Source organism: Thalia democratica, chromosome 1 (assembly GCF_965202585.1).
Source record: "Thalia democratica chromosome 1, ktThaDemo2.hap1.1, whole genome shotgun sequence".
Classification (NCBI taxonomy): Eukaryota; Metazoa; Chordata; class Thaliacea; order Salpida; family Salpidae; genus Thalia; species Thalia democratica.
In genome coordinates this window covers 47,110,967-47,138,116 of record NC_139165.1, presented here as the reverse complement: position 1 = coordinate 47,138,116, position 27,150 = coordinate 47,110,967, and the positions used below count along the sequence as shown (strand labels likewise).

The 27,150-nt window shown below is 26.9% G+C and overlaps 3 protein-coding genes across 3 annotated transcripts; all 3 read left to right on the top strand.

Moving 5' to 3' along the window:
- The first annotated feature begins 1,262 nt into the window (after positions 1 to 1,262).
- LOC145849774 (4-hydroxyphenylpyruvate dioxygenase-like protein) lies at positions 1,263 to 4,687 on the top strand. Its single transcript, XM_082954828.1, has one exon. It carries the CDS (start codon positions 1,286 to 1,288, stop codon positions 2,579 to 2,581), a length of 1,296 nt encoding a protein of 431 aa, XP_082810954.1. The 5' UTR covers positions 1,263 to 1,285; the 3' UTR covers positions 2,582 to 4,687.
- A 118-nt stretch (positions 4,688 to 4,805) lies between these two features.
- Positions 4,806 to 5,634, top strand: LOC145844687 (dnaJ homolog subfamily C member 24-like). The gene has a single exon (XM_082952100.1). The coding sequence runs from the start codon at positions 4,825 to 4,827 to the stop codon at positions 5,236 to 5,238; it is 414 nt and encodes a 137-aa protein (XP_082808226.1). The 5' UTR covers positions 4,806 to 4,824; the 3' UTR covers positions 5,239 to 5,634.
- A 249-nt stretch (positions 5,635 to 5,883) lies between these two features.
- Positions 5,884 to 19,178, top strand: LOC145846180 (glycylpeptide N-tetradecanoyltransferase 1-like). The gene is made up of 11 exons (XM_082953098.1): positions 5,884 to 6,031; positions 9,326 to 9,455; positions 14,130 to 14,250; positions 14,968 to 15,195; positions 15,305 to 15,404; positions 15,723 to 15,893; positions 16,126 to 16,345; positions 16,525 to 16,594; positions 18,107 to 18,264; positions 18,386 to 18,523; positions 18,799 to 19,178. Exons 1-11 carry the CDS (start codon positions 5,910 to 5,912, stop codon positions 18,817 to 18,819), a joined length of 1,479 nt encoding a protein of 492 aa, XP_082809224.1. The 5' UTR covers positions 5,884 to 5,909; the 3' UTR covers positions 18,820 to 19,178.
- Positions 19,179 to 27,150: the final 7,972 nt, after the last annotated feature.

The following is a 27,150-nucleotide window of genomic DNA, read 5'->3' as shown; positions in this document are numbered from 1 at the left end:
TAAGAATTATACAGTTTAAACATTACAGTTGGGGTGCACAATGATTCAAAAATGGACAATTCAAATTCTGATTTTTAAAGCAAAACTCAATTATTTATTCAAATTTTTAATTTTGATTTTTTTCACCATCATGATTATAATAATCAGACCTTTTTATGTGTGTTTTTTTTTTTCAAATTCAAACTATAGGGTTTACCTGACAACTCACATTAAGACCACTGAATTTTTTATATATTTTCCAGAGGCCATATTTAATAGATTTATTTGTAATTGAAAAATATACATATACAAAAAACTTGTTTTATCTGCTTTAAGTCCAATTGGACGCCAACTAACAATATTAAAAATTTATCACTGTTAGTTGTGGCATTTCAGTCTAAAATTACTTAATTTTGTGCATAAACCATAAATATTAAAAAGTTGTAAAAAGCAACTTGTAACTTATTAAAATGTACTAAATGAGATTAAGTTCTAAAAAGTGATTTACTCTCATCAAATTGTGCTGAAAAGTAGTTAATTTGGAAATACAGATTGGATTCTGTTAATTTAAAATAACTAATAGTATTTAAATAAGCTTAACTAGAAAATAACTAAATTCTAGCTCAAGTAAAAACCACTGTTATATATTTGTTAAGGAACAACTTTAAATATTTGTACTCATATATTTTACAGATTCCATTTAAGGATTTCCATGTTGCTATTAGTTCTGTTTGTAAGTATATATTTTTTTTAATTTCAAATTTAGAATTAACTTGAACAGTTCTGGATATTTCCACAAAACCATTCTCGATTTGTAACTAAATACTAAAAATTTAAATTGAATAGTTCATTTAATTAAAAATTAACTTTCAATGATAATAAAAAGAGCAGTTATTATAAATATCATTTAGTTTTTTAAATCTGCATTTTATAAGCCTTTTTAATTCTGTGTTTGTTTCTTGTATGCCAAACATTGTTTTTAATCTATTAAACAATACAGCAACTCACAAATTGTAAATAAGTTCAACTCAATGGTTAACTTTCATATACTAAATGAAAATTAATTTTAGAAATATTGATAGTTTTGATATGTCTTTAGAAACTTGAAAAATACACTAAACCTTGTAATGTTTATTTAAAACTAATTTTCTCAACATTATGTCAATAAATTACATATTTATATTTTACTTACTATAAGGATATATAAAACTAGTCAACATAATATTTTGATATGACCTTAAATTAAATACTAAGAGTTGAAACTAAGGTGTTTATTTAGAAATTAAAATAATTAAGAATATATCAAATGGAAAATTATGTCAAAGAAATATCAGCTTTTAAATTAAAAGTCCATCACATTAAGTTTGCTGTTAGTGATGTTTCAAATTTTTCTTCAATGTTAGTTAATAACCTCAAATTTAAGCTAATAGCAACTAAGCATGAAAATGATCAAGAAATTCCAGTATATGAGCATGGGCTAGTTAAGTTTCTTGTTCAAAACAAAAACAACTTGAGTTTTCACCCTTATTCCTCTTTGTACAGTGATATAAATAATTATCCTGCAGATACTGCTTTTGATGTATGTCTTGAATGTAACAATATTGAAAAAATTGTTAAAAGTGTGAATTCACAAAAGAATTTTAGTCAGGATGCTAAAGTTTTTAACATGTCTGATGACAATGGAGTAGTAAAATGGGCTGTTATAAAATCACCTATTGGTAACATATACCACACTCTAGTAGAACTTTCAAACTACAATGGTAAGTTTTTACCTGGTTTTAAGGTTTGTGAAGAAAATCGAAGTAATTCTGCAGATTTAATATCACACATTGATCATATTGCAGTATGTTTGAACTTCAATCAAACAGAATCTGTATATAACTGGTATGCCCATTGTTTTGGATTTAGAAGGGCTTTGATAAATCAGGATGATCATAAAATTGATGGATTTGTAGTAGAGCAAAAGCAGAATGGTCTTCGCCTCAAGGAAGTAGTTTGTCCTTCAATGCTAGAAGAAACAACTTTTACTGGTAAACAATGCAGTGAAAGTTTAACAAGGATAGTGTTTGCTGAGTCTCTGAAAAATGATAAAAGTAATCCTACAAATGTGGACAATTTCATAACTAACCATGGTGGTCCTGGGGTGCAGCATCTAGCTTTTGGATGCAATGATTTGTTTAAAACTGCAACTGCTGTTAATTCCAGTCAAATAGATTGTGTAAAATACCCGTTACGGTACTATGAAGACCTTATTGGTTCCGCAGCTGTCAAAAAATTAGGGATCAAAGTAGATGAGTTGAAAAAGGGCAATGTTTTACTTGAATACCATAGCCCAAAACTAAGTGAACAGTGTAAAGTTTTAAAAAGTAATGATACTATGTACAGCCTGAGCTTGGAAAATCAGTTGAAGGTAATTGAAGACACGGAATGGTATATTTTACAACTGTTTACTAAACCAGTATTTAGTGAAAAAACAATGTTTTTCGAGTTCATTCAAAGGTCTAACACACCAACTGGTCTAGGAGCTAGTAACATTTCAACAATTTGGAAATACCAAGCTGCTGATATAGATCACAGAAACAATGAATCCTTGAAAGACTAGGTTAAATTGCTAAACTTAAATTATTTATACATTTAGTTTAAATTAATAAAATAGTTCCAAGTTTGTTTTGATTTTAGAAAATGGCCGCCTAGATTATGTTTTTAGTCTAATAAGCAAATTTTAATTTTTTCTCTTATTGTGTTTTTCTTTCATTTTATCTATAGGTTTTTGAAGTATTAACTTGTTATTTATAACTCTGAATATAACGGTTTTTAATTGAAGCTACAATACTAGTAGATATACAAAATTTTATTCTTATTATTTTAAAATTAAAACTTAATGTTAAGAAAAGTATCAAATAAATTAAAACAAACAAAATAGATATGGTAATAAAACTTCACAGTTATTTATCTTAGGTTTTTATTTTATTTTATCACTTTAGCACTTCAAGTTTGATATTTTTTTGCATGAAAATATTTTTATTATAGATTTAATTTCATGTTACACGTACAAAATGTATTTCACCAAAAAAAACAAAGTTTTAAAAACCACTTAATAATTTATATATTTCACTAATTTCATTTTACAAACATTTTAACTATACTTCTTTAAATCACCTGGTTTGTCGAGGCTTATTTCATTAATTTGTTATTGACAAATGCATAAATTAAAAGTTTGAAAACTGTCATTTATAAAGCCTAATTACTGGATTACTAATTTACTTAAGCTTTGTTTGTATTTTAAATTTGTTCACACGTTTAAGTACTTGAAGCTTAGTGATTTGCAGTTTAAGGTTTTTTGTAACTTGTACTGTGTAAACTGTTGTGAGTCTTAAAATTTAAATTATTTTTGTTCATAGAAAACAAGACATTGCTTATATTAGGTTAAATTTAAAATTTCTTAATTGATTAGTTCAACTTTTGTTTGCATTAAGATTTGCGAAGAATACTCACAAGCCAGGTTTTTGATAATTTTGCCAACATTTGAAGTTTGTTGTAGGTTAAATTTTAAAACTTTCATAAATAAAACGTTGGCATTTTAATTAAAATCTCAATCTAATAAATTGAAACATTTTAAAATACAGTTCTTAATCTCGTTGAAGGAGTTAAGTCATTATTAGTGTTTAGTAATAAGTTTTAGTTACTAAACTTGACAATTTTTAAATTTAAGAATCACTCAATTCTGGACACCTGTAGTACTATTTTTAATTTTTTTATATGCATTAAAGTTATTTTTTTACATGCCTGTGAAAATTAATTTCTATTAATGTATTATTGCTATGCAGTTAAATGTATCTTACAAAGATTGTATACTAAAGTTTCATATGTCTGCTCACCAACAACATAGTGCACACACTTTAATTTATTTATATAAGACTTCAACACTTCTTAAAAGTTTAAAAAAATAAACTAACAGTTAAACAATGTTGTCACAAAAGCATTTAATTTTTTAAAAATCTTTCATTAGTTATATAAAAAAGTAGTTTGGTAAAAATCTTGAATCTGTCTTATTTTTTACACTAATCATAGTGTGCACTAAAAGAGAAAAGCTTTTATTACTTGCTTGTTAGTTTAAAGTTAATAAATAGATAAAAAAATTATTAATATACACTTATTCATAAGTTGAAAATAAATACTTATTAGATAAGTTAAGTAGAAATAAATACCTTTTCTGATATTGCTATGAGCTGTTATAGTAAGTGTACTAAATAAAATATACACAATTACTTTCTTTAAGTATATATTTAATGATTATTGTTTATCACGATCATAATCTTAAAATTTTTTAGTTAAGAAATTGAGCTGAGGGAAGGACCTAAATTTTTGAATTGATTTTAAGCAACTTAGCTATTAAAACCATAAAATTTATACCATACGTAAGGAAAAAACTAGTCACATTTTTTGGCTATAATTACTAAAAACTTTGATATTTTCAGATAGTTTTAAAGCATGACAGATAACCTAAGTATCTCATTCCCTTAACATAAACAGTGTTTAAGAAAAGTAAATTCTGATGATTCTTGAATAATTTTGCTAATAAGTTGTGACAACAATGTTTAAATTAAAAATATTGACTTAAATGACATGTTTTGTTAAATTAAATATACTATTTTGTTTTAGATATAGTGTTGAAGTTTTAACTGCAAATATTTGTTAGTTATTTGTTTTGAGCAAAAGTATAAATTGAAAAAATGTGTTTGACAAAAACATACCAATGCTAAAGTTAATCAAACTTTTTTATAGTGAAAAACTCTTAAACTTTTAATTTTAAAATTAACAGAATTATACACATATTTACATGACATGAAAGACTTGTACAAGCTCTTCAATCTCGAGCAGTTCTCGAGCTACGACAGCGTGAAGCAAAAGTACCGGGAACTCGTCATCAAGTACCACCCCGACAAGAACCGCGACTGCGACAACGAAAAGTACCTCCGGCTGACCGAAGCGTGGAAGGTGCTGCGCGACGAGGGAAGCAAGCGGGAGTACGACGACTCGCTGCAGCAGCACCTCGCCGAAATTTCCTCGATGACGTTCAACGAGGAGCTCGAGCTGGACGAGTTGGGCTTCGACGAGGAGGAGGGCGCGTTTTACCACGACTGCAGGTGCGGCGGCTTGTACTTGCTGGCGAAATCTGAAGTTTCTTGCGAAGCTTCGGTCGTCGTGGGCTGCGACACGTGCTCGCTTCAAATATTGGTTCTGCACGATCCTTCCTAGAAGCAGTTGTTGAAATGTTGACTTAACTTTTGTGCAATATATATATATACGCTGTTTTTTAGAAAATTATGTATTAGTTGAATTTTTTAGGTTTTATGAATAGTGTTCAGATTGGTTTTAACTTTGAAAATGATAAAAAACCTAGTATTTTTTTATTTTTAAAAGTTTGAATTGTTTTTACTATAGTTATTAAGTTTTAAATTTCTCCAAGTAAAAAATATTAACTGGTTTTGATATAATATACAGGTATGAAATGTAAAAACTTGCTTTATATTTTTCTTACTTTTTAGAGAAAATTTTTTTTTGAAACGTTTGTTGTTAAAAGTAAACAGTTTAAACTGAAGCTTTTACTATATACTAAAAAATTTTTTTTGATTACAATGAAACACTATACGAACTAAGTATATAGCAAAATGTAAATAATAAATTGTTTTTCAAAAAAATTAAAAAAAGTTTTATATATATTAACCTAGATTAAATTAACCTATTAAAAGTGTTTAAATTTTAACAATAGCTTATTCTTAATTATCAAACTGTGTCTTTAATGTCGTCAGAACAAATTATCCTGGCCTCTTTAAATTACGTCTATTTTCATATATCTAGTGCATTCGTGTTTTTCTGATGAAAATACTTGAAACAATTTCCAGCTGTTTAGTAAATAAGTAAAAGGTATGAGTGAAACGGTAGAAGGGCAAGTTCCAGCCGAACATGTCGAAGCTCGCAATGCTTGCGAAGTGGCAACAGAAGAAGCAAACGGCTGTGAAGCTGCAAATGGAAATGCTGAAAATCTCAGGTTAAATTTATTAACGTCAATATTATTATTGAAAGTATTAAATTTTGTCATTGTCTAATAAATAAAATGCTAACGTTTACACAATTAGTTATTATGTAATGAAACTAACATTTCATTTTAGTATTTTAAAGCTCGTGAATAAATATGGAATTTTTTGTAATAATAAAAACAATTTTCATTATTCTCAAAACAAGCTTTTGCAAAACAATTTTTATAACTCTTAAAACAATTTTCTAAAACAATAAACAATATTGTTTACTTAAAGGAGTTAGATTTATTTTAGTGCTTATAAAACGGAATTTGACTTGCAATTACAGTGCAGTAGCAGTTTCGGCAAGTGTGCTTTAAGTTAAAATGCATTTTAAACACGTTAGATTTAAGAACTAATATTTTCTTGTGTGTTTAACTTTAGTTCTCGTATAGAGTGATGTAATTGTATCTTTGTGTTGTTTAGTTTATGTAAATAAATATAAGTGTTGTTTTGATTGTTGTATTAATATACTATAATAATCCTATTACCCCTTTAACATCTCTGTAACGAGACATTGGAAACCATGTGTGGCCTGTAATTTAGGAATCTTCTGATATTTAGGAATTAGGTGCCTTATCAATTAAAAAACGCAGCAAAAAAAAAACTTTAGTTTATTACTAAACAACTTTTTAACGAGTTTAAAATTTTGACAGTATAATTTGCGATAATACTTTACTTTGCGACATTTCACTATGATAATAGTAAGAAAAATTGTTTGAATAACTTTCTACTTTGAAACAGCAAGTCTACAATTATAATACAAGTGTGTGGTAGTGGTTTATTTAGTTTTGTTAAAAGTGAAGCTTGATGTCAAGGATTTTTTGCTGGAAGTACTATATAATTTTTGCGGTGATTTCTATGTATAGTTTTATATATGCTTTTTTAGTCTTTAGGTGCTTATTTTATTTGCTAATGAGCATAATATTTCTTCTTCTTAGTGCACAATATATGTTGCAACTAACATAAGTCGCATGGGTGCGCAGTATTTCGATCCTAAAAAGCTTAATCTTTTTAGCTAAGGGTATAATATAAGTTGCAACTAACATAAGTCGCATAGGGGCGCAGTATTTCGATTATAAAAAGCACGGTCTTTTTACTCTAGTGCACAATGTTCTTTTGAAGATGTTACAATTTACATAAGTCGTCAGGGGACGCAGTATTTTAGTGCAAAATTGCATTTTATAAGTTGCCAAGAGAGCGCAGTTATTATATTTTTCTAAGCATAGAAATGTAAAGTAAGAACCGCATTAAAATTTAGAATTACAACAGCAGAATTGTTCTTAATTATAACGTCTGAGTTTTAGCTGATAAAACTAATTTTCCTATGTGTTTACTACTACTAGTTTATTGTTTTGATCTGCTGATTGATTGTATTAAAGTATAGATTGTATTTGTTTTAAATTAGAATGTTTCTGAAGTTTAAAAATATGTTTGAATGAGTTTTCATCTTTCTTAGTCGTAAAATGGCAAGTTTCTTGCCACATTTTATTACTCGTTTCAAGTTCAAGTATAAAGTTGTGTTAAAATTTTCCCTTTGAAAGAAATCAAAAATAAACTCCCCTTGAATTTAGCAGTCGTCGCTTGTTAAATAAATTGTTGCGTTTGTATCTTTTTAACGTTGTTTGAAGCAAATTGTCGTTTGATAACCACAGCTTTAAGCACACCTGACACCTTGCTACTGCATGAAACTTTAAAAGTTTTGTTGTTTATAAGTACGACAATAAACAAAAGATTGAATGAAGATTTTGTGTTTATTCTATGACGTCACGATCAAAATTCCTGCTGTCATTGTTTCCGAAACCAATCGATGTGATGTTTTGCTGATTCAACAAACCAGCTAGAAGACAGAAAGTCAAATGTTTCTTAAAAGAAACAAGACGTTGTCAATGATCCAATTGATGGTTCAGAAGCCTCTATTAACAACCTGAGGATAACAACCTGAGGATAACAGCCCGACGACGAGCCCGAGGACAACAGGCACAAGGACAAGAACCCCAAGGATAAGAAGCTGGAGGACAACTAAATGACTATCATTGTTACTTACTTTGTCTTTATGTTGTGTTTTATCTAAGTTTTTGTAGATTATGTAATTTTTGAGATAATAAGAAATACAGTTTCTTTTTCTTACTTTTTTTAAACCGGACTTTTGATACTGTCTAAAAAGTTTAAAGTTAAGTAGAATTTTAAGGATTTTAGTTATTTTTTAATTAATTAATTTTACCAGGCTTTAAACGTTAAAATTGAAAATTTAAAAAGAAACAATGTAATGAAACTAACATTTCATTTTAGTATTTTAAAGCTCGTGAATAAATATGGAATTTTTTGTAATAATAAAAACAATTTTCATTATTCTCAAAACAAGCTTTTGCAAAACAATTTTTATAACTCTTAAAACAATTTTCTAAAACAATAAACAATATTGTTTACTTAAAGGAGTTAGATTTATTTTAGTGCTTATAAAACGGAATTTGACTTGCAATTACAGTGCAGTAGCAGTTTCGGCAAGTGTGCTTTAAGTTAAAATGCATTTTAAACACGTTAGATTTAAGAACTAATATTTTCTTGTGTGTTTAACTTTAGTTCTCGTATAGAGTGATGTAATTGTATCTTTGTGTTGTTTAGTTTATGTAAATAAATATAAGTGTTGTTTTGATTGTTGTATTAATATACTATAATAATCCTATTACCCCTTTAACATCTCTGTAACGAGACAATTATAAGTACTTTAAACATTCTAACGAATGAGTTTTTTTTGATTACCCATGTATTTTTTTAGACTTGGTAATAAAAGCTTAATTTTTGCAACTTAGACTTTCAAACAGTAATAAAATTTATATGATTTACTTAATTAATTCTGAAAATTTAAGTTAATAGCTTAAAGTTTCTTAAGATGAAAAATGTGGTCAATGTTTACATTTCAATAAAGTTGAGAAGTACATATTTTACTCCCCTATGTTTTTAAGCAGTTACAAATATATTTCTTATCGGTTAGTTTTCTACAGAAAGCTATTCAAAGTAATGCAAAGCAATATATTAGTTTGTGTATTAATGTATAACAAATTACCATTTTTATAGTGTATAATTTTGCTTATGATACAATAAACTGTGCAATTATCTCCTGTACAACTTCTTCAAAAAAGGTAAAGTAAATCTTTAAACTTTAAATATCTACTTGTAGTTAAAAAGATTGCCTCGGAAAATCCTGTGCTAATGTTTTAAATTATTTTATTGTTAACTAAATTCCAAATTAAATGGTACTTTAGCAAGGAAACAGTCGTTGAAGCTGAACCAGTAGTAGTGGAAGGGGGTAGTGCTGTCTCAAAAAGCAAGAAAAAAAAGATTCGACAAAAGAAAAAGCAAGCTGCAAACGGAGACCAAGCAAACAGTGCTCAGGTTTTTTTAAAGTTGTTGTGTTTTAATCTGTGGTAAACATAATTTTTAAACTTTTAACTTAAATTTAATCTAATCTGTATGTTTATATGTATTATAAAACACATTTAAAGTGACATTACAATATCTTTTTAATATTTTTGTCAGTTTTTTAACTTAAACTTAATTTTATAGAAAAATTGGACAAAAAACTTGTATTTTTTAAACCTGGAAAAAAAATTCAAAAAACCTTGGGCAGTTCTGTAATCAAGTAAAACTTGAGTTATTAATACAGTTTTTAGTCATTCTGGATAGTTTTTTGACTGAAAGAGTGGCAACCCTGTTAAAATGGTACATGATACTTAAAATAAACAATAGCTCTAATAGGTTTGCTCCATATTTTAAACTCAAATAACTATGTAATTAGTAAGATAGTAGTTAAAATATTTTTATATGTGTTTTGAAATTTAAAAATATATATCTGTAACAGCGTATCAAATTGCATTTGATAACTGTTTTAATTTAATGAAAAGTTTTGAGCCAAAGTTCATGTTTATCAAAGCGTTTAAGAGAAAGCATACAAGATATGTTATTACTGATGCAAGTTTAGATAAGGAAAAAATAAAGATCAGTCACCAGTTTACTTATGAAAGTTTGCATTCCCATAATACAGCCACGTATAAACTCTCAATAGTAGTGTTACTTTTATAAGTATTTTTTATTTACATTCTAAGTAGTTGAATTTTATTTTATACATTCTTAAAATATATTCCTGTTAGATTAAATCTTGTGTAACATTTTTGACCACATTCAACGTATTTTCTAAAGTATGATGTTCTTTATATACTTGTTAGTGTTTGCAATTGTTGTTTAATGCAATATGTTCGTTCATTGTCATGTCTAGTTTATAAAGAGTAGCCCTAAGTATTATTTAATATCAGCAATATAAGTTAAGTATAAAATATATTTATCGTTTTTTAAAGTGGTTATACACTACATTATAACTCTACATGGCGTCCTCGGGTTAAGAATAACTAGTCTTTTAGGTAACAGTTAAATTAGACAAAGACAGTATTTTACCTCAGTATTTATCAAATTTTTATCTCTAACTCTTATATTTTTGTCGTTTTTATTATACAGTGCATTTTATTTAACAGTAGATTTAGAGGAATTTTACAATAAAGCTTACATTTAATTTTAAATAATCAATACTCACATTTACTATCTGCCCTTTTAAAAGTCTTTGAGTTTTTACCCATAACCAGAAAGAATAAGGGGTCAGGAAAACGAATAGGCAATAGGGGCTATATTAAACAAAGTATCATAGGGGGATTAAGAAATATGGGTATTAACAGAATTTAAGTCCTATTTAAAAACAAAAAGTTGGTAACAATGCTTAAGTCAAAGTTAACCACAAAGGGTATTGACACAATTTAAGTCCTATTAAGTCACAGAACGTTGGTGAAAATATTTAAGTCAAAGTTAACCACAAAGGGTATTGACACAATTTAAGTCCTATTAAGTCACAGAACGTTGGTGAAAATATTTAAGTCAAAGTAAGCCACAAAGTGTATTGGCACAGTTTAAGTCCTAATAAGTCACATAAAGTGAGGACAAGGTTTAAGTCAAAGTAAGCTACAAAGGGTATTGTCCCAATTAACTCAATTAAAAACAAACTATTGGCAAACTGTAAGTCCAAATCATAAAATATTGGCAAACTATAAGTCAAAAAATCAGATAAAGTTGGTGACAAAGTTTAGTCCACAAAGTCACAATAAAAATGACAAAATTTAGTCCACAAAGTCAAAATAGAAGTTAAAATATTTAATCCACAAAATAACAGTAGAAGTGACAAAGGATTAATATAAATAAATCACAAAAAATGATGACCAATTTAAAAACACAGTGAGTCATGTTAAATTTCATGTAATGCTCTTAAATCTTAATAGCATATTAGAAAAACACAATATTTATAAATAACTAAGACAGAAAAGATCAGTAACATGCTGAAAGTTATTAGGAATTTGTATTATAGGGGTCTGCATAGGCATGACATTTGAGTGATTTTTTTTATGTGTGTTTATTATTTATCTGTTAAATAGTAGGTTGTAAGACATAATTAATATTGTTTTTGAAGTTAAAGTGGATTATTAAAGTTCTGGTAAGCACATTAAAGTATTTTTGATTATTAAAAATAAAAAAAAGTTTCGAACTAAAAGACCATTCTTTTAGAAATTGTTTAATTATTTGATTTTCTAATTTACTTAACTTTTTTTTTTGAAAAACAATAATAATAGTTTTGAGACCAATTTAAATTCTGTCATGTGTTTTTTTTCTTGTTTATGAAAGAAGGGTAGTGTGAATGATATTTTTAGTTAAAGGTTGTTTCTGTTATAATGTTGTGTTATTTTTTTGCCTAGTTATTGAAAATTTTTGCAAATTAAATAATCTGAAAATGTTTTAAAATAATTTTAAGTACTAACAGTTTTTTTTTTCTTAGCTTAAAATAAATTTTTTTGAATTTTTATTTCTTATAAAATGCTTAAATATTTTCTCTTGAATTAATTTCAAGACAAATAATATTTTTTGTATGGTTTTAGATTTTTTATACTTTTTGCTGTTACTTTTATAGAATTATGAAAAGTTGTACTGTTTAGTGAGGAGAAGCAAATATACCAGAAAAAAAGAAGAACAAGAGTAAGTTGAGATTTTTTTTGAGCAAAAAGGGAGAGAAAGGGTAGAGTGAGATTCTCTTCCAACATGGCAGGAAGAGGAAGTGCAATGTAATGCCAGCTACACTACTGTTCTATTTAGTTAAATACTGAATTATTTAGAACAAAGTTACAGTGAAAATGAGTCTGATGAAATATTTCTTAGGCTATGTTCAGCAGATGTACACTGAGTTTAGACAATGACAATCATTCTGGACCACCTTGCTACTGCTAACATGTAGACATCTGTATTATTTGTTGTTTATTGTAATTTTTTTTTTAAACTATTGTATTTATTATAAGTAGTTTTTATTTGTTTAAATTCCAAATATTTAAATGAAATATTATTTAAAACATCCTCAAAGTATATTGCTGTTAGATTTAATTGTTATATAAATGTTTTGACAACATTTATAATATTGTGTTTTGATATATTTGTTAGTGTTTGCAATTGTTCTTTAATACAAAATATTTTCATTCAATGTTAGTTTTTGGTGTGGTTGTACACCATTAGAACCCTACATACCATTACCTTCTTGCATTTACTTAACTAAATTTAATTTTGAAAAAAAAAATTTTTGAAATGCAAACATTCAATATTTTTTATTATAATAACTAAATGAGCTCAATAAGTTTTTAAAATTTAGGAGATAAATTACTTTTTTAATCAGTTTTCTATAACAGGGTTGCCACAAACTAGGTTGAATTTTTTTGTAAAACTCTGACCAGCTCAACCTAGTTTGAAACTTTTCTAAGATAATTATGATCTATTAAGAGGTTTTCCTTATATGCTGTCTTGCTCAAGCAGAAAAGAAAAACGAGTAGCAACTTTGGTTTAAAAATATTAAAAAAAAAACTTATTAAACTGCTGAGTATTGTGTGGTTTTAGTTATTCTTCTTTTATTGGAACTAATTAAGATAATTCATCAAATTTATTTAAAAATGTAAGTATATTTTAGCAAAGAGCATCAATAAAATCAGTTCTAGCTAAGAGGTAGGAGTAATAGCTTAGAAAGTAAAACTGGTTTAGGATCAAATAATTTTTATATAATTTTTTAGTTATTTTTTTAATGGAAATAGTTACAGGATTGCAAAAAAAACCTGGAATCCTTGAAAACCCGAGAATTTTGAACAAAAATTATTAGAAAACCTGGAAAACATGGATTTAAAAATATTTTTTATGTAAAGAAAAAAAATCAGTTACATACAAAAATCTATCATAGAGATAAAACAATTTTAATTTATGTTTTTTTCATTTAAAAACATTTAAAAAGACTTTACTTTATCTTTTCAATGTTGTTGTATTATTGGAGATATGTTTTTTAATTTTAGTTAAAATTAATACTAATAATAGACTAAAAGTACTTTATGTTTAAAAACCTGAAAGAAATTTACAAAATCCTTAGGCAACCTTGTTACTTGAACTTTTTTCTAATAAATAAAATTTATAGTAGCAATATAGTTTCTATTCTATGTTTTTATACCATTTATGATTGGTTTTTACCTTAAATTTAATTTCATAACAAAAATGAACTAACATTTTTAAAACAATTCATAAAACCTTGAAAAATTTGCAAACAAACTTTAAATTTTATTTTTGAAGTTTAAGTCAAAGCTGGTAATTAACTTATACTTTTTTAGACTAACCTGATTGTATAACTTTACAAACATCATTATAAAATTTGTATACGTAACATTTGTTATGTGGTTAAAAAGTAATTAAACTAAATTGAAATCCAAAAATTATAATAGTATTTGTATTACTATTGATTTTTTATTTTTTTTATAAACTGATAAACTGTAATATAAAATAAAACTAAAACTGAATGAAGTTAATAATAAATAAATAAAAAACAATTCAATTTGTATCTGGTTTCAAAACATATGTTTATTATAAAATAGATAGTTTTAAACGCCCGTTTGTTTAATCTTATAAGTATTTAATGAGCTTTTTAGTTTAAGTTTTCTTAATATATTTAATTTGTAGCCTGAGCCACTAAGCATACAAGATTTAAAAGCAGCACTAACTTACATGGATAGAAGTAAAGAAGCCAAACCCGAAGCAAAAGAATGGAAGTTTTGGGACACACAGCCCGTTCCAAAATTTGGTTTGTAATTTAAACATTTTATACAATATGTTTTTTTTTCCTTCTTTCATATAAATGCTTTTCTATTTGAATACAAAAATATATTGTGGTGGTATATCATTTAAATAGGCGATAATTAAAAAAATTTCAAAGAATCACGAAAATTTGAAAATTATTTTTTTGATTTAAAATGTTTTCTTTTTTTAATTAATATACTCGGATGAGAAGTAAAAAAAGGTTCTCAGAGCTAAATTAAATTATTACGTTAAGAAATAAATAAAGTTTTTGAAACAACGAAAAGTTATCTTCCCAATCAAAACGTTTAAGTTTTAATAATTTTTATTCTTTTTCCTTATAAATAAAAAAAAATTATCGCATACTTATATAGCTCAATCTTAATTGAGTAAGCCCACCATATATAAATTTAAAAGCACTGAATTTTGCTAAATTTTCACTAAAATAGATGTCTTTATTTTTTGATACTTTATTATAAAAACATTAAATACTCTATTGTATTTCAAGTTTACCAAGTAGCACTGTTAACTATTCAAATATTTCAGGACACTTAACAAGTTTTCTATAACAAAAAGTACTATAATAAAATCTACTTGCTTGCTGACCAAGTATTTAAAAGTACTTCAAGCAACAAAAATGAGCCTGAAAAATAAAAACTTAGTTGATTTTTTTCAAGTATAATATTTTCTTACACATATATAATAAAATATAAATTTTTCAAAGGTGACAAGTCGGACGAGGTGGGGCCCATCGAAGAAGACAAGAAGGAAGTGAGGCAGATGCCCTTCTCCCTGCCCGCCTCCTTCGAGTGGGACACCCTGGACCTGTCCGACGACTCGCAGGTGGTCGAGGTTTACAAGCTGCTCAACGAGAACTACGTCGAAGACGAGGACAACATGTTCAGGTTCGACTACAGCTCCGAGTTCCTCCAGTGGGCGCTGAGACCTCCAGGTTAATGTTTGTTTCTAATAAATTAAGGTAAACCAATCAGTAAATTGATAATAAAATATCAAACTGTAACGGTTGTGTGTGTTAATACAATATATGTTCAACTGGTTAGGCTGGCAGCGTGACTGGCACTGCGGAGTGAGAGTGAAAAGCAACAGGAAACTGGTCGGATTCATCAGCGCCGTGCCGGCTACTATGAACGTTCACGGCAGGTAACACATTTAATTGTAATTTAGTTAACTTGTGAAAATATTATTTAAGGTTGGTTAAAATAAAGTTGAGCGATTTCTTAACTATTCTTTAATTTGACTTCGTATTTAAACGTGTATAAAAAGTAATTATATTGTAGCTCAATCAATTCAATTAATTTAGACATTAAAGTTTACAAAGTTACCCTAATAGTTTTGTTCTTAAATGTAAAGTTAAATTAGTTTAGTTTATACTGATAGATTTATATAATATAAATGTTTTATCCATTTAACCACTCAAATTTAGAAACAAAAATTTAAATTAAAAACTAAACTGAACAGGACGCAGAAGATGGTGGAAATAAATTTTCTGTGCGTCCACAAGAAGCTGCGGTCGAAGCGAGTGGCGCCGGTGCTGATCAAGGAAATCACGAGGCGGGTCAACATCAAGGGACTGTTTCAGGCGACCTACACTGCCGGCGTGCTCCTGCCCAAGCCTGTTGCTAAGTGCAGGTATGCTTGTATGCTTCAGTTTAACTTGTTTTTTATGAGAATTTTCCTATAAATGAAATACATCCTAATATATATTTGTGAGTATATGCGTTTATCATTGAAACAGTCGTCAGCTGTTTGAAGACTGGTTGTTTTGTTTATTATCACTATTTGTTTTCTGCAGTTTGCATTGAGAACTTTGACATTTGTCAATAAAAAAAAACAAGTTCCCAATATACACACCTTAACGCAGGTACTACCACCGGCCGCTGAACCCGAGGAAGCTGGTCGACATCAAGTTCTCGCACATCGGCAGGAACCAGACGATGCAGCGCATGCAGAAGCTCATGCGCCTCCCGGAACACACGAACATCAAGGGCATGAGGCCGATGGAGGCGAAGGACGTCGGCGCGTGTCACAAGCTGCTCTCCGACTACCTCAGCAAGTTCAAGCTCTCGCCCGTGTTCGAGCCTGTTAGTTTTTGGTTACCATTTTTCAAGGTTTTTGCTCATACTTCGTAAATTAGTAACAAACATGTTTTAATTACAAAATTTTAAATTAACTTAGAGATTAATTTCTTCCCTGTTAATAATTAAAACTTTGTCCGTGCTTTATAAGTTTGTACTTAACATGTTTTATTAACATATTACAGGAGGAAGTAAGGCACTATTTCTTGCCGAGGTCCGGAATCATTGAAACGTACGTGGTTGAGGACGAACAAGGTTTAAGATTTTATTATTTGTAGATAGTTGTTTTAATTTGCATGTTGCTAATACCTTCATTTCATCAATGAAAGTTTCAAAGCTGAGTACTACTTTTCTGATGTGAAAAGAACTAAATCTTTTTTTAAAGAACAATGTTTTTCCATCAATACTTCAATTATAGTAGTAAAAAACAACTTTAATAATAACTAAAAAAGGTAACTTTTTTATTTTTAAGCAAACTTTATACTAATAGACTCTAAATTATAATTTTGATACTTTTGTATTGCTACAATCTTGAAAGTAACTTTTATACTGTGCATTTAAATTACCAACTAGTTTAAGTCAGAGCAGTTAATGCTTTTTTACATTACTGATATAAATTCAAAAAGTTAAGGTAAAAAACATTGGTAAAATAATATCTTTTTAAACATTGTTTTTAAAAATAAAATTTTTCATAAGATGGCTTGACAAAACTAAAATATAGTTCAGTTTAACTAAAATATGTTTATAAAACCATAAGTAATTGTGTTTGTATACAATTACTTGATAACAATAAAAAGTATTTACTGTTAAAATAAAAATTTCCGAAAAATAAAAGTTATATAAAGCTCGTTTAACTAATGCAAATTTAATTTAATACTGAATACTTAAGCTACAAATTGACAATGTTATTTAAAATATATCACATTTTAGCCATTGACTTAGCAAGGGTTTATTACTTAACTTGTTTTTGTTGTTTGTAATCTATAATTAGTAATTAAGCGTTGACATCAATTAAGTTTTATTGTGTTGCATATTTTTGAAATCTAAAATACTCAAGTTCATTAAACTTAGACATATATACGTGCTAGAAGTAACCTCAAAACATGTATGTGTTAAATTGCAGATCACAAGTGTAATTAGCTACCGGATTATATGACTTGCCATAATTCGGTAATCCTGTAGTTTCGTAACATAATTTTGATCGAAACAGACTTATATAGGATTATTTTGCGAAATTTTTTAATAAGTTTGCATAAGACACTTTATTACAATACAAGCGTAATGTTAAATTAAGTAAAAGTTATCTTTTAGTGGCTTTTAAAGTATAAAATGTACTTTTTATTAGCTTTCCATTTGATAAAGACTTAAATCTGTTAATTTATTATAAAAATGAGTATTCCATTTCTACTTAGATTTAATTTAATTATAGCAAACAAATTGTTTAATAATAGTTAATTTATTTATTCTAAGCAAACCTTATACTTAAAAATTTGAAACTTGGGTTGCTTCTATCTTGAAAGTAACTTGTATCCTGTGCAGTTAAATTAGCAATTTGTCTATGACAAAGTAGTTGCTTCCTGTTTACATAAACTATGTGTCATTTTTTAAAGTAATGTAATGACCCACAGGAGCTGTAGTATTAAGTTAATGATTGAAAAGTAGTTTTGTTCTCCTTAGTTGAATAATTTTCGTTAATAACGACAAATATACTAGTTGCTCTAATAAGTCTGTTTTTTACACTGAAAATGTTTCACAACAAATTTTCAGGTGAAATAACGGACATGTCGTCGTTTTTCACGCTTCCCTCGTCGGTGATGCACCACCCCGAGCACAAGTCGATGAAGGCGGCGTACAACTACTACACGGTGGCGACCAAGCACGAGCTGAAAGCGCTCATGAAGGACATGCTAGTTGTTGCCAAGCAGGTCAGTTGATCCTGTTTTTTTTTTTGCAATTTGTATCACATTAATCGCTTGAAATACTTACAAATGCGTTTCTGAAAGTTTCCATCTTTTGTTGTAAGTAAAACTTTGAATTACATTTCAGAAAGACCATGACGTTTTCAACACGCTCGACTTGATGGAGAACCAGAAGTTCATCAAAGAGCTGAAGTTCGGCATCGGAGATGGAAATCTGCACTACTATTTGTACAATTTCAAATGTCCTGAAATGGAAGAGCATGAGGTTTAATTTTTGTTAATGAATTGAGATGATTATTAGTTTTTATAAATTTAAATAATATAAAATATCGAGGTACTTTTTCAAAAATTTTATTTTTAATTTCTAAAGGTCTAAATTTAAGTAGCATTTGTCAATTTTTTAAAAGTTTAATCAATTAAAAACTCGTTTATATCTGTAATTTAAATAGTTGTTTTATTTTTGATGTAAAAAATACAAGCTAGTATATTGTTATAACTAGTAGTTGATTTATAATTAACTAAATTAAACGTTTTACACAGATTGGATTAGTACTTCAATAATTATGATTCTTTCACCTTGGAAAATTCCTCAACCAAATTTTAGTTATTTTGTTTAATGTTCAAATGCAGCTACAATTTAGGCAAAATTATATATATTTTTGTTAAATGTTTGTTGTTGTCAGTGTGTGTATTTATTCTTTTTGACATGATAGCATATCAGAAAACTTAATAATTTTATTAATTACTTCTTTAGTTTTTGATACTTAACTCTTAGTTTACTTCCAATATTTTTTTTCCTTATAAAATAAAATTAAATAATAATAAAAAACTGTATTTATCAATTACTTACAATTTTTTTTATAATTTTTACTCAGTTGTCTGAATGATAATATGTTTTAATAAAGAGCTTAACAACATTACCAATTTGAATTTATAGTATAAAAATATAACTTTGTTTTCATCATTAATGTAATGTTCAACTATCAAAAAAAGTAAATAGATAAATACTAATAGTAATTACAAAACATGAACGTCTGCTCATTTTTAACGCGGAGAATATTTTCAAATTTAAAAACTAAATCAATTTAAACTAGCAAGTTCATCTTGTATGTAAGGCTAGGTTAGCTCTCGAAAAAATTCAGTTGAGTTGATTTTATATTTATTAAATAAAAAGTTATAAAACATCTATATAATTAAAAAAACAATGACGTGGTTTAAGTACTACTTTTTGGTTATTCCTGGTAAATATCATATGATCTAAAACATCCATTGTGAGCTACTTCAGTTACATTTCACCATGATAATCATTACGCAAAGTTCTTGAAATAATACTAAAACTATTATATTATGAAAAACCTTAACAAGCATGGTGATTTTCTAAAAGATTGCAAATTTAAATGTAATAGTTTAACAAGGTATACCTTCCTATGTTTTACTACATTTAAAAAAATAACTTTAACATCAGCTAGGTGATACAAAACAACAGCTTTCTAAATAGCTGTCTACTAATACCTTTATATTGTAAACCAAGGTTTTCTAAACTTTTTTTACAAGGTCCCCTTTGAAGAAATTAAAGGTTCTAATGAATTTCCTAAAAAACTAGCCTTAAATACGCCCAAGACTTTTTTGTGTAAGTTTAAAGTTATGACCCTTTTACTAGTAACAGCCCCCTTTGCAGCTTATGGTCCTCAAAGAAAACATTTGGCCAACTTTGAGAAACTCTGCTGTAAACGAATACTTTTTTAAGTGTAGAATTTAAAAGTAAAAAACTAACATTTTTGGTGTAAATTTTAAACTGATTGACATCGTGCCTAAACTTATCTGTATCTTCCATGAAATAACTTGTTCACATGGGATTTAAATCTAAAAAAAATTATAAATTAAGACTAAATATATATAACATTAAAGCATTTTTACATACATGCAGGGTTGGCACTCGGTCAGAAAAAATGACAAAAGTCAGGAAAAAATGGGGGGTTTTGAAAAAAAGTCAGGAAATTTGACAAAATTTAAAAAAAAGTCAGGTTTTGTCAGTTTAAATTTACAAAATTCCTTGTTTTCCAAAGCCTTTAAATGTAAAAATTAATTAAAAGTCCTTTAAAGTCAGAAAAAAATTCCAAAATTATCCTAGAAATTTACAAAAATATTTAATTTTATTTTTAATGCCTTCACCTCATATAAATCAGTAAAATATCCTTTGTAAAACTGCAAAAATTTTCTGTTAACATGTTGAACAAGTACCATACATGAACAAGCAGATTTTGTAAGCTTTTTAGTATTGGTGATCTGTAGCAAGGACACTTCCGTAGTGAAACTGTGATATATACACAAAAGTTTATCCAGCATAGTTTTAGAATCAAAGTGTTTTTTGTTTAGGTAAATAATTGAGTTCTTTATAACTAAGCAGTTAGTTTAGTATTTTATGGAACAAGTTAATGTGTATATTTATAATTTTTTCAAAGTTGTTTAAGTTTATAAATTAAGTTATAAGAGAAGTATATGCCAAGATTAGGTTTACTTATTGTTTGTATTTTTTGTAGAGTAACTTAAGTTTTTAAAGTAAATAAGAGTATATATATTTGTTACAAATTTTATACTAAATGATAAGAGGAAATATTTTATACAACAGATATATAGTTTACTTTTTTATGTCTTTTTTTTAAAGTTACTTTAGTATATTTTTTTTCAATTGATTTATAATTTAAGGATTTTATATTAAATATTTAAGGATTTTATATTAAATATTTTGGGTAGTTTTTTATTAAACTATGTGTACAATTTATACAAATAAAACTGATTTAGAAAAGTCAGGAAATTTTTCTCAGCTTGATCAGTGGCAACCATAACATGTCTTCATTTAACAATAGTCAAAATGATGAACTATTTTAGCGTTGTTTAAAAAAATATTGTATTGCCATTTTGTTTAGTTATAAACAGGAGCTATATTTACGTTTAAAAACTATGTTGAAGTTAACTAGTTTTGTACCATCAACTGGGTGTTTCGCTTAAATCTTCTATACTTATGCATGTTTTCTATGAAAATTCAAAATACTTTTTTCAATAAAACCGTTATTAAGAATATTATTTAAACCTCAAAAATAGTTTGGTTTTATATTTTAAAATAAAGTTGATGAAAAACTTGTTTCAAAGTGCTACTCTATAACATTGCTACAACTAAGCAAATTGCATAAATTTAAAGATTTTTTTTGATATTTATTATATCAGTAAAGACTTTAAAAAAACACAAAGTTTGAATTATTATTAGAATATACTTTGGAAGGTCTTCAAACATAATGAAACAAGTTTTAATACAGACAAAGCTTTTAAAGTTTGACTAATTTTTTTTTGTGATAAAAAATCTTTTTATTTAGTTAAGCTTAACGCTTTACAAATATTCTTAATTAAACAAAATAATAAACGAAAATTGAAAAAAAGCTCAGTAAGTCGAAATAGGTAGTTAAAAAAGTTTATGACTATTGATGTAAAAAAAAAGATAATGATATAACTTTGTAAAGCTGATTCAGTGAAATTTATAGACATTAAGTCCAGAGTCATCTACATAAGAGGGCACGTGTTAAATATGCACGGAGGGTCACTTGTACAAAGGGTCAATTTAGCACGAAAATAAAATTAATAAAAACAATATTTAAAAAAAGAAGAAGAAAAAATAAGTTACCGACCGAGGGTAAGGTGAATCGGTAACAGTCAGAGTAAAAATAATGATAAAAAAAAAACTAATAAAAAAATTATTTGTAAAAAAATAGTTATCGACCGATGGTAAGCGGTAGGGGTGGGGTAACAGTGAAAGTAAAAAACAAATAATAACTAATATAACTTATCAATAAAAATCTTAAAAACAATAGAAAATAAAATAATAATAATAAAATTAACTAAAAAAAAAAATACTTACCGAGGGTTAGGGGTAACAGTGATAGTAAAAATTCTATACAAGAAAAAAATAGAATAATTAAAATTAATTAAAAAATTAAAAAAAAAATTAACCCGTGCAAAAGTGCCCCTTCGTGCATATTTTACTTGTACCCACATAAGGTTATGTGTTAAGTATGCACGAACGGACACGTTTGCACGAAGACACTTTTGCACAAGGGGTCCTTTTGAACGAAAAAACTTTTGCACGGGTTGAAAATTTCTATACTTTAATTTTATCTTTAGTTAATACATTAATTTTAATAAGTTATAAATGTTTTTTCTTACATAACACTGTTACCCCTAACCCTTGGTCGGATTTTTTATTTTGGTTTCTTGTTTATTTTTCACTATCACTATTACTCTTACCCTTGATCGGTGTTTTTTAGTAACTTTTTTCTTATTTTACTATTTTTTTTACTCTTGTGCTAAAATAACCCTTTGTGCAAAAGTGTCCCCTCGAACAAAAGAGTATTCGTGCATATTAGACCTGTCCCTAAATAAAGGGTTAGCAGTTTAGTTTAAAATTAACACTTTTTATAATAAATAAAAAGAATATAAATGTTATATAAGATTAAAATTTATTACAAACTACACTTACTTTATACAACTTTTTTCAAATCACAAAACTAAAGTTTTGCAAAGTTAAATGTATTATGAGAAAATATAAATGAAGTATCGAAGCTTATGTTAGCAAAAACTACAAAGTTGCTATCAAACGTGGTTTAGAAGCATGCTTTATTCAAACAGTTCCATTAGTCAAAAGTATCATTATCAGTCTTCATGAATTATCAAAAAATATTAGCTTAGCTATAAAATAAAGGTGTATTGAGCTGATCTTACTGTTAGACTCCAGCCACAAAGACTAACTGGTCTAAATGTACTCTTTACAAAAAAAAAAGGTGACTTTTTAAATATTAAAATGACTGATAAATTTACAATACTTGGTAAAACAAATGGCTTAAAAATGTTTACTAAAAGGAAGAAGGTTTTAAAAATAGTCTATTATATAGATTTATTATTTTGTAATAAATGTATAAAAATAAGGGTAAATGCAGTTTGTTATCATCAATTAAAGAGGTAAATTTCAAAGTAAACAGCTGAACATAAGAAACGCAAATTACAAAAAAACTACATTGATCTACAAATTTTACACTTTTAAAAATTTGTTTTTCAGATTACTTCAAATGATATAAATCAGTTCTTAATGTTAATTTAAAAATAAAACTAAGTGGATTTATATATGTCATGTGGTTTTTTTACTATTTAAAATCAATTAATTTTGTATATTCAAGATCCAGAAAGTTATATCAGTTAAGCTGCACTTGGTTTTTTAAAGAGTTTTAACATTTAATCATTACAATTTATATTAAAATACTAAAGAGGATGAATAATTTAATCGGACTTAAATAAAATTGTTGATCTGTTATTAGTAATTTGAAATTTAACGTTACTTTTTCTAAAATAGAGGTTTGACTTTTTGTTAAGTTCTGAGTCGGAACTTTTAACCTACAGTAATCACAGTAATCACAGCCGTGTTGAACAGAAGAAATCTAGTTTTTTCAATTGTTTAACTTTTAGTATAATTGTCAGACTATGAAAAAGCAAAAATTTTTGATTAGAAATAATTGAAGTATCTTTTTTCTTACTTTCTACTGTTACTGAGTTGCAACTTAGTTATAAGTTATATATTCTTGAAGTACTTAAGTTTTGTTAAACAAGCAACGTTGTTAATAATCAAACTTAATGAAAAAAAAGTTACATGATACATTATAAAATTAACCTTTTCAGTTCTAATACTTTTATTGCTTGTTTATGTTAAAAAACTAAAGTTAAAACTGTACCTTTTTTTTAATTCCTGCCTAACTTTAAAAAAACAACTTTACGCTAGATGCTAGAAGATATTTCTAGGTGGTGCTAGTTGGTGTATAAATGAGTCAAATTGAAAACTTTCAGCTTGTATCATATAACTTTGTTTAAAAACGCACAATATTAACGAGTAGCAATAACACTTTAATAAAGCAGGTTTCCTATCTCAATTATTTTCATTACCTGTTTTTTAACAAATTTTCAAAATAACTTTACAAATAGGTCATAATTAAAATAGTTTTGTATAAGAAACGTGTGTTTAGCTTATAATCTAGATGCACAGAACTTATTTTCATACTACTGTAATCGCATAGGTTTGTTAAAGTTAGATAACCTTTAGCTTAAACTGCTGTTTCATTTTTACTTCACTTACTTTAAATAGCAGTTTATTGAATGTTATTGTTGTGTTTTCATTGTGATAGACTTTAAGTTTACTTTTGTTAGATGAAACTTGTAGAAGAAAATATTTTAAAAATTGCAGTGTTACAAAATCTAGCAAACATAATAAAAATTCTTAGTCTTGTTTTTTGTTGTGCTCAATATGCTATAGCAGCACATTATTAGTAGTAGATTGGAGTTATATTCAAGTTTGTCTTACTATTTTAAATCTTTTTTAGTTAACTCGAAAATTTAAAGCTAAATAAAACAAAAAATTGTTTCATTTTGTTTTACTAGACTGGACATAAAAATGTAAATTTTTAAACTTCGAGCATATATCTAAAAACTAAAAAACTAATCACGTTTTAGTTGCCTGTTTATCTATTTTTGAACTAATTAAAATATTATATAACAAAATATTTTTTTTGCTTGTAAACAGCTTCAATAGATTTTTACAGTTTGTATAATAGTCTATCACAAAGCAAAAAAGAAGAAGTAAAATCCTGTGGTTTATATGATTTTTCAAATTTTTATAATGTTTTCAATGTTTTTTATTGCATTTTTCAAAACTTATACAGCTCAGTAACTGAAATCTTTTATTTTACTTTCAGAGTAAAAATAAAACGAAATATGTAGTTGTTATATGTATACTATTGATGACGTTAAGTGAGTATTACATAAAATATACCTTAAACTTTAAAATGAGAGGTGTATCGAGTTGATGTTTGTTAAAGAATAGAAATGTGTCCTGAACTTCTTGTTGCTGTTTTTATTTTGAAATTCTAGAATTTTCTAGCTGAGTTGAATAAAAGTGATCATATTTTGATGTAGAAGTGAGTGACTCACTAAGCTACCGAATTTTACAACAAAACCAGTGAAATGATTGATTTGAGCGTTCCAGTATCTCTTTTCTGAATTTTGCGGATAAGGTTTTCTATTTTTGAGATGCTGGAAGTTGATGTTGGAGTGGAAAACTGTATGACTCTTTTTGCTTCTTTGTATCTGAAGGATCATCGAATGAATTAATGATGAAATGCTTTTAAGGAGGAGAATAGACATAATCCTTCTATATCAAAGCGTAAATAAGTTAATAAGTGTAAGTTTGTCTGTTAAAATTTTTTGATTTTATGTTAATCTACAAATTTAAAATTAAATTAGATTATGTTTTTATTTTTGTTTTAAACAAAATGTACTTCTTGTGTTATTTTTATTCTTTGTTTTATGTGTATTTCAGTTTAGGTTGCATGGGTTTCGATGCCTTATTGACAATTAACTTCCAGTAATAATAAAGACAATATTTAGATATTTCGTACAACTCCTATTCAATATAAGCTACATAAAAAAATTAAAGTAATGATGTTAATGTATGATAATAAAACTAATATGGAACAATTACGAACTTCAATGATTCATAAAGCTAGCTCTAAATATTTTTTCTTAGAGTAAACTATTAAAATCTGTGCGATATCTTTACAATGTCTCATCCAACTTTATTACTCTAAAACTATATTATTTTTTACTAACTAAGTCTTTTATGTTTAGTTTTGTTCTGAACAAGACGTTAAAAGGTATTCGTGGTGTGCGACTCTATATCCGAAAGGTTTTTTCGTGCACAAGGTCCAAGGACTAAATATTTTGAGCGTTTTTATTTTGTCACTTAATAAAGAATCGTTTATGTTTATTTGTGTTTTATGTGTACATAAAAACTTATAGTTTTATAAAATTAAATTTTTTGTATTTATCTTAAAATTTTATTTATTTTAGTATTTTTAAAACTTATTATTGAAAAATTTAGCTAATTAAAAATTATATAAAAACTATTTTTAACAAACACATTTTACTTAAATATTATAAGTTTAAACCTTCAACTTTAACCCTAAAATTTTTAAGAATAAATGGAAAACACCAAAATGTTAATTATAACTTTATTTGAATCTCATTAAGTTATCATTAGAACAAGGTGCCATGTGAAATGCAACATAACAAGAACAGAATATTAGTTAAGAAGTAAAGGGTTTGGTAAACTAAATTATAAATGAAATTGTTCAATTTAAATAGGTTATATAGCTTAATTATTGTTCACAAACTATTAGATTTTTCTGTGAATAAGTGAATGTCATGTAATTTAGTTTTTTTAGCTCATTTTAACTTATTTTTATTTTACCTTACATAAATATTTTTCATCACAGCAGTTTTATCAAACTGTAGAACTTCCTGGTTGAATATTTATTTACATTTTAGTTTAAACTAAATATTGGCATTTGTTAATTTTTGCAACTAAAATCAGCCTCCAGGACTGACTAGACACACTGTTTGATAAGAAAATTTAACATGTAATACTTGAAAGCCTAAGAAAATAAGTTACAGATACAATATTTTTCCTACTTAGTTATCACTATGTTTTGTACTTGGTTTTTATATATGCTTATGTAGGAAGAGCAACAAAAAAGTGCCAATGTAAATTATGACCATAAGGGGGTTGAAATCACTTTTTAAAAGTTTTACTTTTTTTTCATTTAAGTTGAGCCACTTGTTGAATTTACAGCCTTTAAAATTTTAGAGTAACTTTTTTGCTGTAACCGATCAAAACTTGAGAGTTCAATCGTTTTCTTATGGAAGACACAAACTAATAAAAAAATACATTAAATTTTATTCTCTACATTTTTTTAGTGGTGTTTTCAAACTTCCTTAATCTAATAATTTTATTCTTTTTAACTT

Coding starts and splice junctions, on each gene's coding strand:
- LOC145849774 (XM_082954828.1), top strand. CDS start 1,286: ATGGAAAATTATGTCAAAGAAATATCAGCTTTTAAATTAAAAGTCCAT.
- LOC145844687 (XM_082952100.1), top strand. CDS start 4,825: ATGAAAGACTTGTACAAGCTCTTCAATCTCGAGCAGTTCTCGAGCTAC.
- LOC145846180 (XM_082953098.1), top strand. CDS start 5,910: ATGAGTGAAACGGTAGAAGGGCAAGTTCCAGCCGAACATGTCGAAGCT. Junction 16,346..16,524: donor TCTCGCCCGTGTTCGAGCCT/GTTAGTTTTTGG, acceptor AACATATTACAG/GAGGAAGTAAGGCACTATTT. Junction 18,265..18,385: donor TGCTAGTTGTTGCCAAGCAG/GTCAGTTGATCC, acceptor ATTACATTTCAG/AAAGACCATGACGTTTTCAA.